The sequence below is a fragment of the Erithacus rubecula genome (assembly GCF_903797595.1).
Source record: "Erithacus rubecula genome assembly, chromosome: 8".
In the NCBI taxonomy this organism is placed as follows: domain Eukaryota; kingdom Metazoa; phylum Chordata; class Aves; order Passeriformes; family Muscicapidae; genus Erithacus; species Erithacus rubecula.
The window spans coordinates 4,318,035-4,336,563 of record NC_136659.1 but is presented as its reverse complement, the minus strand read 5'-3'; the positions used below and the strand labels follow the sequence as shown (position 1 = coordinate 4,336,563).

At 39.8% G+C, this 18,529-nt stretch overlaps 1 protein-coding gene across 4 annotated transcripts in view; it reads right to left on the bottom strand.

The window, feature by feature from the left end:
- The window catches only part of ERBB4 (erb-b2 receptor tyrosine kinase 4), a 517,882-nt gene that overhangs the window by 93,986 nt on the left and 405,367 nt on the right, over positions 1–18,529 (bottom strand). For 2 of the 4 annotated variants that reach the window (XM_079310612.1, XM_079310615.1), the window contains 3 exons: positions 16,436–16,480; positions 16,251–16,325; positions 1,827–1,959 (listed from right to left, as the gene is read on the bottom strand). In XM_079310612.1, the coding sequence (XP_079166738.1) occupies positions 1,827–1,959; positions 16,251–16,325; positions 16,436–16,480 (253 nt within the window). The remainder of the gene's footprint in view (positions 1–1,826; positions 1,960–16,250; positions 16,326–16,435; positions 16,481–18,529) is intronic. The other 2 variants (XM_079310614.1, XM_079310613.1) reach the window with 2 other exon arrangements.

Below are 18,529 nucleotides of genomic sequence, written 5' to 3'. Positions count from 1 at the left end.
CTCATACCATCCCTGCCAGAAAAACAATGATTCTTTAAAAATAAAATGAAAGTATAGAGGACAATACTCCATGCAACACATGAAAAACATTCTGTTCCTTTACAGGATGAGGAGAGTAATTCAGGGCTCCTCCTACTCAAATTGGTTTGAAACTACTGCAGCATTTCAAAGCTGCCTGTTTACAAGGCTAAATGCACTATGCTCTGCAGTTTGAGAACTGCTTCTATGGCTCTTCAGGCACCATGAACTACTTAATTAGTTGACCAGACTAATTAGTTTTGTTCAGGTAAAAATAGCAGTATCTGGCAATTAATGGGTAAGAAAACATATAAAACCAAATAGCAACAAGATGAGTGATTTCTCTTTCCTCCTTTCCTCTTTAGATGTTCAGTATTTGTACCATGAAAGAAAAAAAGAAAATTAGGCACATTGGCAGCACAGTTCTGTATTTTCAATTTGTGAAGGATGAAAAGAGGGTCTGTGCCATAGTCCACTAACACAGGAATGGCAGCAAGAGGTGGGGATGTGTTGTGGGGGTCCAAAACCAGGCTTGTAGAATTTTATGGAGGAATGATCTACAAAAAGAATAATTCCTGTTACAGCCTCCAGCTAGAAGGAGAGATTTCAACTAAAGCTAATTGCTTGTATGTTTATTTCAGGATGCTCCTGATTTAATCTTCAGTTTCTCAGCCAAGACAGCAGCTTCCCTACATGTTGAGTAGGAGGCCCTGGTCCCTCAGGACTATTGCCAGCCACAGCTTTTATCTGACCAAGTAAAAAATGAAGTCTGATGTTCAAAGCCAATGCAAGGAGAACAACCTGCTTAAAATAATTTATGCTTAAATATGGGCTGATACAATGGCAAGATTTATTCATCTAAAGGCACTGAGTATTGTTAAGCTTTCTATACAGCTGAACAGTGTTTAACAAGCAACACAAATTCTAGCCAAACATGAAGATACTTGTGCAAACAGACTGGGGATGCATAAATCATTTACTCCCAGGCTCTACAGTGGAGATGAGTGGGAGCAGAACCCTTGGAACAGAAGAGAAAACAGCACTGTTAATAATGCCTTATCAAAGAGTCACCAGCTAACAGCATTTCCAAGCTTTATTATCTTACAAAGGGGCACCCTAATTTAAAAATACCATCATTTGCAAAGTGTCTCAAGTATAGGGCTGAGGAGATGGTGGTAATCACCCCTGCAGTAGCTGATAGATATACATTTAATGTTATATTTAAACATACTTCCTAGATTGCCCCCTTCACTAATGACACTTCAAAGAGCAGGATGGAGCCATCACAGCACTCTGCTACATGTTTTTGCCACTAGTACTGTGAACTTCAATTGGTTAAGCTCTGTGAAGTATCTTGGCTTGGTAAAATACATTATTATTACTGATCATTACTACAGGCTTTGACAAAATCTGGACTACAAAGGCATTGTAGGCACTGGCACACAACATCTGCCTTTAAGCATGAAGTTTGTACCAGAGCTTACTAAAGGAACTGAGTTTAGCCTTAAAAATAAATCTAATTATGGCCGGAATGAAACCTTGTAATATTTAAGCATGAGAGCTGCTCTATGCACTGATGAACTGGGATAGAAGTGCAGTGGAGAGCAGGATGGGAGTTGAGAAATTTTAGTTGTGCAGAAAACCAGCATCTTGAAACAGCTCAGTCCTTTTCACCGGTTTATTCTGCACAAGCAAGCAAAGGGATTTCTACATGCCTCCCTGCTAACTGAAGGCCTGAATATCTGTAATATAAAAGCAGAACAGCCCCTGTCTCCCCAGAGAGCCCGGGGGAAGCAGCCTGGGCTCACCTCAGTCTCCAGGAACCTTCGCAGCGCTCTCTTCTTCTTGATGCTCTTGCGCCGCACGTAGACGGCGAACGTCAGCCCCATGATGACCATGATGAAGAGCCCACCAATGACTCCTGCAGCAATCAGGGGGGTTCTGGCAAGCACAATCACAGACTTTACTTTCACAGCTATGCTCAGACACCACAGTGCTTGGGTACATAAGACACAGCCACGTGGAAAGCTCATTGACTGCCTCATGACGGGAATTCCAGCCCAAATGGGAAGTCAGGGCAAAGACATGGACACATGGTAGGGATTTGTGTTTTTAATAATGATACCAATTCTGTTTTTGTTTACAAAGCCCCATGCATGTGTGAGGAGTCGTGTGGACAAGGAAACACAACATGCACTTTGATGGCAAATGCAAATCTGCAATGGCAAAATGAGGACACAGGTATCTGCAGTTTCCTGTGCTGACTTTGGTTCCACCCACATCAACTCAGGGGCTCCTGCATTTAGGGGAAAACAAGCCAATGAAAATTCCCAGATTGCCAACTCAATGTGCCTTCCTGAGTATGGAGGAAGTGAGAGGGAACTTCACAGGCAATGGAAGTATCAGGCTCCCTCCAGAGAAAAACTCAAAGCAGCACCTTAAATTGGGCATTTTCACAGCATACCAACAACTTACCAACATAAACACACTCAGAGCGCTTAACATCCTTCCAACAGTGGCTGGACAGTTGCTGAAAAGATGGGTAAAAACAATTGCAGAGCATGATGGTGCTGAAACCATTGCATGGGAAGCCCACGAAACAGATCAACTGTTGTCAGGATTGTGGAAATGTCACTGTTGTGCTCTAAAAGCCTCCCTCACTTACATCTGAATGATGATGAAAGGCACATTACAGCCTATTAATAAAAATGTACCACACAACTACAGAAAATTTTAAAGAGTCTTCCTCAAAAGTACTAAATTGTTTTTTACAACCCTTTATTCTTCTTTTTACAGCCTTTCCTGAAGCAGTGCCATCTCCCCTGGTATGGTGCATGAAGGTATGTCTGCATTACCTCTGAGAAAGCCTCATATTCCCACATCCTGTATTTAAAGCACCATGGTAAACACATTAACACAAAGGCCTGTTGCAGTTCACAGGCTTTATGATGGAAACTCTAAGCTTGCAAATAAAGGAAGGGGAATGTTGTCTGGCTGGGAATGGGTTATGGTGTTTGGGGAACCTCCTCCTCCAGGGAGCCCAGCCTTAAAACACATTGCCCTTTCTAACCCCAGGGGTTACTCTGTGATTTTGAGTGCAGAGCTTAAAGAATCTGGCATATCCACCCCAACAATGTTCCTCTTTGTTTGCATGTCTTTCTACATTGATGATGCAAGGAAGTCTTTAATAGGCAGTTATGAAAAACACTGGCCACCAAAAGCCTTCTATGGAGCTTGAGCAGAGGAATTTTAAAATTCATTTTTATGCTGCATGAACAGTCATATAATTTTTAAGAAACACCACCAAACCACAGGCTGACTAAACAGGCAGAGCTCTCAGCTTTAAAGTGCATATTAATAACTAACATAACAGTTGTCAAAGTAAGTAATTGAAGTTTTATAGTACTGTGTACTCTAAAAGTAGTCCAAATAATATTTACATTATAGACTCTAATAAAGAAATGGTTCTAAAGGGGACATAATAAGTAATGAAGAGAATAAAATGAAGTTTGTAGCCCTTCTATTGTTATAGAGTACAAGGGGGGTTCAAAATGGATCTCTATGATTCATCAGGTGAACTCTCACTGACTTTGAAAGAATGTCCTCATTTTTAGTAGGTAATTGAAAAAAAAAAAAAGGAAATAATCTTCAATGACTTCACCAAACAACCATTTTAACTGCTAATGTGAAATATGCTATATTATACCTGAATTTTCTGGGGGTACCACCTAAACTTATCAAGCAAGCTTAAAAAAAAAGCGTGAAAGGGATAGGACAATGTGCAATAAAAGAACATATTTAAATGCTAAACAAATCATAGAAATACAGTAAAAAAGCTGTATTTTCCACTCAAATAGTGATCAGTTGCCTTGACTCCCAAATCCACTACCCTTGCATCATATCCTGTCAGTCACAACCATGCCAGCCACAACATCCCCAGCAGCTTCTCCTCTCTCTGCTGCTGAGCTCAGCCCCAAAGTCAACTGCCCTGTGGTTTATTTGCTCCAGGACCAAATGCCAAGTCTCTGCAGCCACAGCTCCCTGTTATCACTTCACCACTGCTTCCAACTACACGTGGATTATTTCCTAAGCCCACTTTTCAGGGTGCCACCCCATCACTGGAGTTATTTTCCCTTCTGTTTGTTGGGTTGACTTTGCTTTTTCTCTCTGTTCTGATAATATCATCAGCTCTCCTGCCTCAGTTCTCTGCTTTTTTTTCTTGCTTGCTTTTCATGCTTGCAGAGCCTTACCTTTAATACCCTGATGAATTCCATTAAGCTGTTTATCTTTCTGCTGGGCCACTGCTGGGTTGCTCAACATGGATCCCTGCAAGGTGGCACTGACCAGAGCTGCTGCTGAAGTCACAAAACCTTCTCCCATTTTGTTTTTTTAAATTCAGTCCTTTTTTTGCATGTGCACCTAAGAAGCTGTTTGGCTTCACAGGCAGTGGGATATACAAATCTCCTTTTCTCTAGTGGCATTAAGGGCTTAATCCACTTACTTTTGTTTTACTACTGTCCCACTGCCAACTCTATGGCTGCAATTCCTGACAGTTGCCCCCCTCAAAGTACTGCCCACTTAAAACTAATTCCATAAGCAATGCTGATAAAAAGACAAAAAATGCACTAGCAAAAGCCTCCATCATGTTAAAGTAATTTTTAAAAGCATGGAGGACTGAAAAGGCTCAGAAAAGCTAAAGTCAAGCAAGGAGAGGTAGTTAGATGTCAGTCCTGCCTGTCCAGCATAATTAATGGACAGCCAAAAGTCAATCCTATCTCACCTTAACTAACTAACTAACCCACCAACAGGAAACTCCTGACAGAGCCACTGCTTTCCTTTACACACTGGAAATCTTCTCCAGAGGATGGAAACAATCTCTGCTAGGTGTTTCTGGATTTTCATGCTCATCAAAACAGGCTTAGCAGTCCAAGAAACATGGCCCTGAATTATAGTTCAACCCTATATAATTAATGTGCTATCCCACATCCCTCCCTCAGCTGAGGACACAATACCCAATTAATAAGTGGGAAAGGCATCAGATGGGGAGGCTGTGGAAGGAAAAAAAATCCCACAACATGAAAATCATGCCTCTTAAACCAGAAACTGTGTATCTGTGGCTAAAAGATGAAAGAAAGATTCCAGTATTCCCTTAGGAGAAATGAATAATATATATGTGTTTCTTTTAAAATGTGTACAGTGCCTTAAATTTAGAAACACGTCACACCCATTCCCCCCACACCAAAACTGACACTGAGTTCAAAGTTAGCATTCCAGGACAAGGATGCTCAGCAGCAGGGCTCACGCCATTCCACCCACTCCAAAAGATCAGGACATCTGCAATTCCCACAGTGCCCTGAGACCAGCTATTAAACCCTAATCACTGATTTGGATGAGCACACCCTTGGTCTCACACTCCTGCTGCAGAGTGTAGCAGAAAGGGGACAGGAAATTGAGTTGTGGCTCATGGAGTAAAGCTGACAAACCCCTGTTTCTCCATCCCTGGCTCTGACCCACCTGCTAGGAGATGTGAAACTGAGCTTTGAAGCCAGGCTGTTAGAAGGCTGCAAGCTCCTGTATCAACTTTCTCCTCCCTGGAGTTTTTATCTGGCTATGCAAACAGGATTCATTGCAACCTTGAGTGTTTGCTGAGCAGTTCCTTCTCATAAATCCTTGTTACTGAGGCATTATTTTTTCCTGATGGATGCTCCCCACATTCTGCATTCCTCACCCCTTCCATCAGTGGGGGTTCAGCCAACTTTGAAGTTGCCCTTTCAGAGATCTGATGGATTCTACTAATCCTGTAGTGATAATCTTAGTATTTAAATCATACAAGATAAACAAGCAGGCTGGGAAGGAAATCTGTGGATGTTTCCACAGCCTGTCTCTGCTGTGCAGTGTTCACAGCCACCATGGCCAGAATACCTGGTGTTCACCCCAGGGGTGGCAGAGATTCATCTGATGTTATTCACATCCACACTGCTTTGCTTTATATTCTTTTTTAAGAACAAGGCACCCTTCCCCCTCTCTCCTCCTAATCTGAATACTGATAAATGACCCCATTTATGTGCAGATTGGGAGTTTTTATCATGATTAAACACAAATTTTAACTCACAGCTGATCTCACAGCTACACAATTACTACCAATTCCACATTTAATCCAGAAATGGGCAAACTGTCAACTAGCCACAACTTTTCAATATGCAAAATGCAATCTGTGTCTGGGTCCACTCAGCAGTTCAAGAGCAAACATAGCTTTCACTTTGGCCAAGGCTCATGTGCACAAACACATTTCTGCTGACAAAACTGCACTTTCCTTACTTACACTGCTTCTTATATCAAAGCCTGTAAAGGTATGTTCTATCCACACCTCTTTTTAAAAAATGTAGGAGTTCCTACTTCACTCAGCTGAGTAAATGAGGACAAAGAAAAAATATTAAGTATAGCTTTAAAAATGTTTACAGCCTAACATTCTGCAAATTATGTATTGATTAAAAATCTATGGCATTTTTATTACCACACACAGTGAACAATGGACTTCTTTAAAACTGGGTTTATATCTGAATGGCATAATTTAGAACTACCACTCTGTTATGTCTTCACTATAAATTACTAAGAACTCTTAATTTTGACTCCCTGTTAATACATCTGACTAGGAATAACTACTGGAATCTCTGGGATTACAGCATCAATATCAAGGCTTTTTATGGGCTTCTCCTCCTCTAAAACTGAAAAGTCACAGTAAGATCTTCTGTATCCCTGCTGTTTTTATGCTGAGATTTTTCTTTTCTGTCTCAACTTAAAAAAGAAATGCCATTGTTAAGAGCTTGCACAGTGGGTCTATTTTGAAGCTTGTGCTTTAAATAAACAGACTAGCATTCTTTTAAAATATGCCAAGTCAGGCCCCATATAATGTAGATTGGTTTATTAACAAAGCCAGTTAAACCCACTAGACTGGACTCACAGCTAAAGCCAGTTCAGTAAGTAAAAGAGCAACCTGCTTTATAAAGTTGTCATATTTCCCATTTTCTTTGGAAACAATAGTATATTGCTTTAAATAAAGGAAACTAGAGCTGTACTAACCATGGATGCTGATGGACTGCTCTGAAACCCAAACTATCAGCATCAGCTCAAGGAGTTTCTCTCTGCATACAGAATTCCTGTTAGAAGCAATCAACTCTGCTTCTCTGCAACCAGTGGCTGTCAGCTGGCTCATCATGCCTGTGCACATGAAATTATTCATCAAGAAAACACACTTTTGTCCAATGGAAACAGAGCCTGCTTTGGTGGCATTGTTTGCTGTTTGTTCACTGTCAGGTCCAGGAGCTGCACAGCCCATGGCAGGGCTGTTCCATCACAATTTCATGTAGTACCTCCACATCAAATCTACAGGTACCAAAACATCCAGTGGGACCTGGGACACATAGACAGTACACACAGTAGCTCAAAATTGGAACATTTTGCTCTGCAATAGGTTTTTATAAATACAAAGAATAGAGAACACAAAGGAATGTTCAGGAGTATTCTAAATATCTATCAGGAGAAAAGCTGTTTGAATATTCTGCTCTTCCTTTTGTTATTTTTTTTAAACTCTTTTGAATTCCACTGCTGAAAAGTGCTTATAATGCACTTAAGTTCAGTTAAGTGTTTGCTGAAATTGGGCTATTCAACAGAACAAACAACCCCACACATGCCTGTAGACTGCACAGGTGGATTGTCTACCTCTAAGGAGCTGCAAGAAGGTTTCTCTACCTCATGTCCCTAATTGGTACTTTAGTTCCCAAATCAACATCTTTCTTCAGAAAATGCATTGATCTCTCTTTTCATACCTGCCTGCTTTTTTTTTGTAATGCCAGTCTTTTCTGAAAGTAATCATTCAGAAGATTTAAGGAGTACAGAGCAGATATTTTGTTTGAGTGGTTGAGAACACTGGACTCCTTCCTGTTCCAGCTTTGAGTAGTTTGGGACAGCAAGCATTTGCTTTCTCAAGCTCCAGAACTATTTCACAGTAGAGAGCCTTCAAGGACTGTACTTGGGGACCAAATCTGATATTCTGAACCACATTCGTTCCTCTAAAGGAATAAAGTCATAAAGGTTTTTCCTTTATGAAAAAATAGTCTGTACATTGAAGAGATCCCCAGCCTCTGCCCAAGCACCTCTCCAAGGGGAGCCTCTATACACAAGGGAAGAGACAGACTAAGATTCAGCACTGGACACTGGCAGAAGAGGAAAACCAAACATCAGAACTGAAAGAGGGGCCTTTTAGGTCTCCCAGAGTTTGAAGCTCTTTAGAGGTCAAGAAAATAAAAAAAAAACCCAAAAAATACAAACAAGGAGGGAGAAGGCTTCAATACTTTTTTCCCCTGCCTCTGTCATGAGGGAGAGAGGGATGGCTTCTCATTCCACTTCAAACATATATGTGTTTGAAATATTTCAGTAATCAGCAGCACAAAAAGGCTGATGAAATCCTGAGATAATATACAAACATACTGATCCAGCTGTAGGTTTTGGCTTGCTTTCCTAGTCAAGCCCTTCTTCTCACTGGAAGTTCCTTGGAAATTGCTCCCTTATTTTAAAAACCCATTGATTAAAAGTTGACTCAAACACCCTGAAGTTCAGAATTTGCAGCCCTGATCCACTGGTTGATGGAGGAACTGAAAGCAGAGAGAATTCACCCAGAGCTGAAGTGAGACAGCACTGAATTTAGCCTGCATCCAAATTATTCACATGCAGAGGGCATCAGTGCCACCAGGGAGGGAAAGGCATATCTGTGGCAGATAGGACAGTTTTAAATCCAGGATATACCTCTTCAATCTGTTCCTTGTCTATTATCCCTGCTGTGACTGAGACTACACATATTAACAACCAGTGGTTCATTTTAATGCAGAAATACCTTTTTCTTTTTTCCCCCTTCATCAGTTCATTAGGGGCAGAAAAAGATGTGATTTACTTCTTAAATTTGCACTTTTTTAAAATGAAGGCTATTCACTCAAGCAGAGCAATGCCCATGGATACAGACACCACTGGCATGAGCTGAAAATATGCCCATGGCTGATTCAAGCTTGCTGGGAACTTAAAGGAGATGGGTTTGGCCACTGCCATGCTGCTGAACTGCCCTTCTGGAATTGCACATCTTCCTTCCAGTCTACCCTGTCACTGCATTTTCTTTGCTTCTGACCAACCAGCCTACAGGATCTGCATACCCTGGTTCATGTTCCCAGCATTATTTTCTGATCCATTTGCAGATGAACATACTGCATCCCCAAAAGCAGGGATTGCAGTGTCTTGTCTTCTCTTCAGCATGACATCAGGCCTACAAATTCTAACCTTGCAGGATTAATTTGAGGGGAAAAAATGGCAGCAAATAAAACTACATCTTCCATCCTTTTGCTTCCTTCTACTTTTCCACTGTCACCACTTCTTTTCACTCATGTTATGGTGCTTTGCAGCTTCTGTGCCTTCTAAGACATATCTGTACTACCTAATTTCAGTGACATTTCTAAATATTATCAGATTTATGACAAGTAGAGAACTATGAGTTAAAATGAAACAGTGAATACAGTAAGAACATGTAACAAAAATCCAAGTGAGCATTTTAAGAGGTGTCCAACACTGGTGCATTGCTTTGAAATCCTTTTCCAAAGGACACCCTATGTCACAGGCAGGGAGTCCAAGACAAATTGTTTGAGGAAAAAGTTCACACTTTTCATTAAAAGGGTTGATTGCATTGCAGAGAGTTTTCCTTTAGGCATTACAAGACAAACTTTGCACCATTGAAAAATCAGGGATTACATCATGGCTGGACCATGTTTATCCAAAGCTTGGCCCTTGTCCTGCTGATGAGATTGTACTTGTTTTCAGATTTCTGCATAAATGCCACAACTCTTTAGTATGAGAAACTACCAGCTCTGCTAAGAAGTGTAACACAACAGGCAAATAATTACAATCCTCTGCCAAAGAAAAGCTCCATCAGAACTAGCCAGTACCTGCTCTTCACATTATCTCATAATCTTCCTTGCCTGTTTTATCATTTGCTCCATCTCAGATAACTACAGAAATGATTTTCAACATTATCTTCTATTGATGAAACAGCCAATATGTCTGCAAAAGATCTTGTTCACCAGCAAGTTAAGATGGTGTCATTAAAAATTTACATCAGATTGAAAAAAAGAGCATGAAGCTTTTTGACAAAAGTACAGATAAGATCTGAATGGGTTTCTCACCTCTCCTAGCAAAGGACAGTTTGAAACCTCAGAATTTTACCTGACTTAACTTCTAATGAGCAAGCATATGTGAACAGAACAGAAATCTTGTGTAAAGTCATGGGGAGCTCTCACTCTGTGCCTTTCCACAGCTGACAGGAGCCAAAACCCAGGATTCAGCAGCTGGATTTGCTTGTCTGTTCCAACCCAGTACTCTGAATCAAAATTCAAAGGACATTCTAGCTTAGACCATGAGCCAAGAGCTGGTCACAGCTGGAAACCATTGCCATGGACATTGAAATATCCTTTCACATGCAGGAGGAGCCACCCTCTGCCTCCAAGCTCAGCACATACTCATCTTGCTTCCATGAAAAATTCCTAGTCTTAATTTCACAAGTCTAGTGCTGGAGAAGAGACATTACCACAGAAAATCGTTCCAGGGATAAATAACCTTTATTAGAAAGGCACTGGCATTTTGCTGCTTTAAATATCTCTCAGATTTCACCCATTTTATACCCCACAGACACCCAAATCTTTGCAGTCTGCTGGACTTAGTTCCACCCTTAACCAAACTTTGTCTCCTTACCTCTGTAGGTCTAGAGGACAATCTGGCTCTACACCTTCATTTTCAGCCAAAATAATCTTTAGCTTTTTGAGCTGCTAAACTTCATTCCAAGGTTCTATTTCCAATGGCTCTTCTCTAAAGCCTCTCTAACTCACATTCCTGGGAAAACAGACATTCTCTCTGAAGGTACAGGGACTATATTCTTGTCCACCTCTATCCACTACCACTGTAAGGAGGGAGAAAAGAGGCAAAATACCTCTGCTTTACAGAAAGGAGATGCAAAAGAAGCTGAACTAACAGAGGGCATGGCATAGGGAATGAGTTCAGTATTCTCTTTCCCACTAGAAATTGAATTTAGTTTTTTGAAACTACTCCCCAAAGGTACAGATAATTTACATGACATTTTTCTACCCTGTTACTTTACTCTACAAATAAAATTATAGTAAGCTTAAGTAATTTGGTCTGATGGTTTGATTTCCTAATGCTCTCTTCCTGCATGATTGCTGGTATTTGTGGTAATGCTTCCACCTTTGGTAAATGCTGGGGTACAACTTCCCACACATAGCACCAGTGTCAGGACTTTGTTAATTCCTTGAAACCTACTGCTTGTTTAATTACTTTAACTCATTTACCATCGTTTGCTACACACTAGTAAAGTATCAAATTGAACACTGGTATCTCCATTCCTGCCAAAAACAAATGAAAAGGACTGACAGACAAATATATCATCATCATTAACAAGTTATCTGCTAGTTTTAATCCAATTCTGGAAAAGCTGTTGTAAATTAACTGAGAAGTAAACATACATTTTGGTGTGTAAAACAAACAAAAAAAGGTAATGTCAATATGCAAATTCTCATCTGCATTCTGTGCTCCATCATTCCAGAAATCTGGTGTTCAACAGGCAATGAAAAGCAAACTAGGGGAGGGTGTGCTGCTCTAAAGAACCCCAGCCAAGAGCTCCCCATTTCATGCAGAAATTGCAGCTCCTTCACACCTGAGTAAGGTCACAAGGAGTAAACCAGATTGCAGAGAATTAAGCCTGAGCTAGGCTCTCAACTCAAATACATTTGTCATGTAAATCTTTCTAACTAAGAAAGAATGACAAATCCTACATTGCACAGGTAGATTGGAAGTAAGACCACAAGCTTTAGTTCTGATTTATTATATATTAAATATTAATGAATTATTAAGAAACCATTCACTGAGGTTTAAACAACTCCACATCTTCCATATTTCTAAAGCTCTACAAATATATATTTAATAATAGATAATTTATAATTAATTTATAACAACATTAAATCTAAATTAAATCCTTATTTCTAGCCATGAGAGAAACCCATTGGAGAGTGGTGAAATATATACTGTTGCTTTATAATAAGGTCACTTCTCCATAGCACAATTTTATTTCTGCATTGTATATTATTTGTGTAGCCAAATCAATACAGACACACAACACAAGGGTGATGAGAAACAAAAGCAGTGACCTCTGCAATGGTACTATGTGTTGTTTTACCATTCTAATAAATCATTTAGTAATTTGCATTTCCTATTGCTTCTTTTCTTCCAGCAGTGACCTATCACATTTGGCCTTTATCACTCATAATTCTTTCTGCTCATAGTTTCAGTAAAGATAATTTAGTCAGTTTTCCAGACAAAGGACTTTCCTATCAAAAATGATCACAGCTGCTGAGAAACTTGGTCAATGAGTATCAACAGCACCAAGATCCTGCAAGAGTTTATTGCTCAAATTCTACTTGTATAACAAACTTCTAGAAACATGAGATTTCTGACTTTATCCTATACTCTCTCAACAGGATCCTCAAACTACTGGAGCCACAGAACATATTGTAAACAGCATTGTGTGAGAATTGCTTCCAGTTCTCTCACCCTCCTGACTTTAAATATTTATTTCTCTCTATAGTAGCATCCCCTACTTAGTCCTTCTATACCATGAGTCCATGACAGCCAACCCTGCTGAGTAAAGCAGAAGAAGCACAAACCCTCACTGGTCACAGAAAAATCTTTCTGAACATGGTACAGAACAGAGGCTTTAACACAATGAGTGATTTATTAACTGTGGTCAGACCTCAAACTGAAAGAGAGGAAATTTAGGTCAGACATAGTGAAGAAATTCTTCCCTGTGAGGGTGCTGAGGCCCTGGCACAGTTGCCCAGAGAAGTGGAGTCACCACTAGAAGTGTTTAAGAAAAGGCAGGATGAGGGACTCAGTGCCATGGTTTATTTAATAAGGTGGGGTTAGGTCACAAGTTGGACTTGATGATCTCAAAGGTCTTTTCCAACCTAGCTGATTCTGTGAATTTGTCCTGTTTGATGATGTGTAAGAGCTATGCAACCCATGGAATGAGGATCTGAAACTGTCTGCTTTTCTAGTCTGGATTCTTAAAAAATAAACCTGTTTATTCAACTGCTCTGTCCTGGTACAGCTTCAGAAAGCTCCATATTAAGAATCTCTTGAGAGTAGCATCTTTTACCAACCAAGTAACAGCTTAGCTGGAACTTATTTTCCCTGTTATTTTATACAGAGATCCTCTGCCTCTCCAGAACAACTGGAATTATTATATAAAAACAGGGAGCTCCAAGCAGTGGAGCTGAGCACCATGAAAGCCATGAACATAAGTTTATTGGAGGTGGTTTCCCTTCCCCTTGTCTTCCCCACCAGCTACTGAGAGCTGCTGTGAAATTCTGTTGAAGTCATACTGTGACAGGGTACAAAACAGCTATGAAAGGATTTGCCTGTATTACACAGAGTTTACTGTTAATTAGCTCTTGTGCACATAGGCAGTAGATAAAACCAGCTTTTTTCTTTTTTTTATTTTTTCTTTTTTTTTTTTTTTTTTTTTGAGGAAGTGATGATTTGTTGAGAGAACATCCTTTTTGGATACAAAGCTAGCAATAGGATTGTAATTAGAGTTAACATCTACACAACATTCTATTTAAGCACTTGACAATAGTGGGCCTGGCTAATTAGTTCCTGTTAGTTAAAAGGGAAATGTAAATGAAATTTTCTTGGGGCATAAACAGAGACACCAGCTTACTCAGACCAGGAGCATCAGTGCTGGTGCTGGTTCTTTCCTACCATACCCAACACATGTCACTCCATTTTCCATTTTTTCACTAGCTGAACTTTTCTGGTGAACTTGAAAAGAACCAGCCTTTCTTAACTGTCTAGAGTATTTTCCTAATGACCTGCAGAGCATTATTTTTACAGTTTTTGAATCATCCTTTTAGACAAAAGTTATGCCAATATTGGGAACAGACATACTCATATTTTTGCTGATTATTCCAGAATATTCTGAAAAAAAACCCACTGAATGCAACTGCCAGAAAGTAGCAGAAGGAGGAGTGGCATTGTAATAAGAGGCAGGAAAGAAGGATGGATAACTCCTTTGGGCATCCTGGGGAATTCCAGCCTTCTTCTGCTTCCCATCTTTGCTTTGGCAATTTCTAGGAAAGACTGGTATGGATGGTGGAACCAAAACCAAAGCTCTAGAGGAATAATCTACACAGGAAGCTGCATGAGGAGCTGTTCTTTAGGACACAACTCTATTGAAGGTAAAGGTTAAAAAATTCAAAACCAAACTATTCAGAAAGAAATGCTTTGCCAAAAGTAAGATTGTTTTCCCACAAACTTGAAGCGACAAAAGATAAGCAAAAAACCCTGAAGTTTCACCAGTCATTTGGAAAACAAGCCATGTGATGCACATCTGATTCATCTTTATTAAACATGACAGAAAGAATTACTTTGCTATTCTACAAAAGCCCTCAAGTCAATGGATCATGGCATAAACAATTTGCAAACTAAAAAACTGGAAAGAACAGCAACATGAAAATGGAAATAGGAGAAGGTGAGGAATATCTTGTTTGGGTTAAAGCCCTGCTCTCACTTTCAGCTGCCTGAACAACAGAAAGCCCTGTGCCCTTCTACTCACTGATAATCACATCAATGGGAAAAAACTCAAGTTAATAGATAAGGGTCAGCCTGATTATTAATTAATTAAAGATTTATAACTGTCAGGAGGGTGCACAGTTGTTAAAGGGACATGAAGAAGATTCTATCTAAAGTTAAACACATCCATTTTGGATTTACAGCCCTATTATAACAAAAAGTGTCACTTTGCCAATGCAGATTTGCCCATTTTTAGCCCACACAGAATAAACCATTTTCACAATTAAAAACAAAAACAAAAAACCCAATTTCACAAATCTAATATACAAGCATGAAGTTTCCTTCTTTGCCTTTAAAGTGAAAGAATACATACTGACATTTCAACACAGTGCAGTAATTTTCCTAAAATGAATTCAGCAAGGCTGAAACAAGCAGAAAAATATCCATCAGATCCAAAGGAAACAGGAAATATTTCACCCTCAGACTGAATGGAGCAGGACTAAAACCACTGAACAGACTAAAACAATTCCTCTTATTTCTGTAGTTTGGTAAGGGCCAATTATTATTATTATTATTATTATGATTATTATTATTATTATTACTATTCCATATTTGTGCTTTGACTAAAGTTCATTAAACTGGGACCCTTAGAAGTGGGGCAGCTCTTTTTGGATGGATCCATCTGAAAATGAGGCCCCATCAAAGTATCTCTAACTGGATATCCCAGATCAGAAAGATTAAAACAAAACACTGAAATATTGAAATCCTCATCCTCTGTTACTTATTCATTGGCTAATTAATTAAGCCAGAACTGATACTGATTTAATAAACAGATTCACCATTTGATAACATTTATAGTGCACTGTTTTTCAAGTTCAAATATGTTATCATTCATAAACTAGAAATAGGCATATTCACATTATGTACACAATTAAGAAGGAAAGGCAACCTTAAAACCTTTTGAAAAAGACAAGGAAAAAACCTCATATTGAAATCCTTAATGAGGTGGGTTTGATTGAATTTATGCAATTTTTATTTAGTCTTAGCTCAGGAGAGTAATCCCAAAGCCTAGAAGTCACATTAACCAATTTGAATTTAAGAATGAACAAACTCAATGGCAATGTAGGGCTCTAATGAAAAAGAATGCAGAGTAAAGCCTACTTTACTAATTTAGCTAAATTATCATTACTAACAAATAAAATTGCTGCAAGGTCACAATTTTAAATTCTGCCTAAAACGAAAAACAAAACCAATAAAGAGAAAACAAGCGAATTCCAGTTTCACCAGAATTTTCACCGTGAATGTCTCCAGGAAATTTCAGAAAACAAAAAAGGCATTTCCTAATAGTTGGCTTTCAAACAGAAGAGCAGATTTGGATGCAGAGAGGCAGATCTGGCTTGTTGCCCCCCCAGGATGTGCTCAAAGTGGTTAATGTGACCTTGCTGTGGCAGGCAGGGCATGGATGATGGGTATATATATCTATATATACCTATATCTATATATATATATATATATATGGGTGTATATAGGGAGGATGGGCAGGCAGGATGGGATGTTACCTAGCGTGCTGGGGCAGGGTGGAGTGCCTTGTCCATGGATAGAAAATGCAGTCATGGCTAGCTGGGCCTCTACACCTGCAGGCAATTACAGAACAAACCACGTCACTGCTGGCACATGCACACTCATGCCTTGTCCACACGGCTTGGGATGGAGACACACAGGCAAACCAGCACCCAGCCAGTACCTATCCATCAGCCCAATGCAGTCCTCCAGGTGTGGCCCTATGCACCTGCAGCAAATCCAGAGTGGAAACGGAGAGAAAGAGAGACAGCTGTTATTTACACACCCCCAACGAGCATGAATCCCCTTTATTCTAGCTCTTCTTCTCTCTCTGAGACAGACCTGTGTCACCAAAAAATTACAGCCTGTGGCAAGAGGAGCAATTGGGCTCAAACAACACTTAAGGCAGATTTCACTTGCACACGTGGGAGTCCTGACAGCAGAGTTGCTTTTCCTGCATGTTTTTATGAGTCATCAAACCAGTGATTAGTGCACAAAAAGCTGTTAATTTACAAGTTGAGACTTCCAGGAGTACAATGCAGAACGTGCTTTTCTTTCTGTAATTGATGCAATTGTTCATTTTGTTCTAAGCTCCCAGCCGGGGTAACTGTAGAAATATTTTGGAAGCTGAATATGTTTTTTTAACAGGGAGGCTCGAGGATCATCTTCCAGCAACAAAGACCACAGAAAAATGGTGTCTGCTGACTCAGACATTTTATTCTGCTTTCCTTAGATGCTGCCAAAAGCCCTCCACCTGCACAATGAGCAGGTGCTCACCAAAGGCACTGGAAATGCAAGGAGCCACTAAATGCAGCACCACTAAAACACAGCCATGGAAAAGGGTTTGCAGAACACACGTGTGGCATGTGTGGATTTCCCTTGCAGGACTGGTCTCCTGGTCCCCTGAATTCAAACAGCAAGTCAAATATACATTTACACAGCAGTCAGGATTCTCAGAGATCTAAAGTTGATCTTTTAAGGGTTAAAACAACCTGAACCCCCTCTTCAGTGCTGCATGCACAGCTAGGCACTCTAACCATAGGGAGTATCTAACCATTGGCATTTAAGGAAACCAAACCATTGATTTCAACTCTTTAACAAGATCTCAGAGCCATTTCATTAATAGGCCTTTGGCTGTACATCTATTGCAGGTGGGAGAAGTGATCTGACATACCAGTAGGCTGCAATTTACTTCTGTTGAGGCATTTTTTAATTTAAGGTGTGATCCTCAACTCCTTTAAAGTTTGCTGGTTTTCAGATTGGCTTTGATGGAAGGATGTGCATGTCAAAAAATCTGAGAGTTCAAATAAGGTCCCACGAGATCTCCTTTCTGTTTCACCATCACTTGCCACTCCTCAGCTTTTGCTGCATTTCAATTGGTATCACTCTGCCATTATAAAATGAAGTCAGTGAATTCAATTTCCCTGTACCTGCTCATCAGGGAGAGCAAACCAAGTAAACCTTACCTCATGCTTGTTTGCTTGAAATTTTATTTTAACATAAGACATTTATTTTGACATGCAAACACAAACTAGAAGAATTTCCTCAATGGTTGCTTCCTCCAGCATATGTGCAGACATAAAAAAAGACAAGTTAAATATCCAGATAATGCATAAACATAAGGGGTTGATTTAAACACAATGCAAAAACTTAGTAGGGAGAACTCTTGGAATTTCACTGTCCTGGGCATCAGGACTTTGGAATTCAGGACTGCCTGAATTCTAACCCATCTCAAACACATCCAATGTTTCTTCCAATCATGGCAACCTCAGCAATTTGGAGAAAACAAGCTCAGCAATGAAGGAAGCTGAAGAATTGCTCAGATTGTCCATTTCCTAGCACACCAAGAAAAGCTGAGCTCAGACTCTTGCTATAAATAAAAAGAAAGGCATCTTCAAATTAGAGGTCTGAGAAGCTGCCACTGGTTTAGAGAACTGGCAGACTGACAGAGTCTCAGAGTCACTTCACATGTACATCTGGAAAACAGGATTGAATCCAAATTTGTACTGTTTAGAACTCACCCAGCTCAAGATGAAGCATCATTAAGTTTTATTTCAATTTGTAATCATCTTCAGCAGACTTGGCTTCCCCAAAGAGAAAATTCAGGTGCAATTCCATTACTCCTAGTTAGGCAGCTCCCAGTTTCCCCCCTGTTCTGATCACATGCAGCAAAGTACAACACTGTGTGAGTCATGGCAATATTTATTAACAGAGTATTTTGTAGCACCAAGGCATCAGGTATTTTTTTTTCCCAGCAAGGAAATCCCTTCATTTCAGG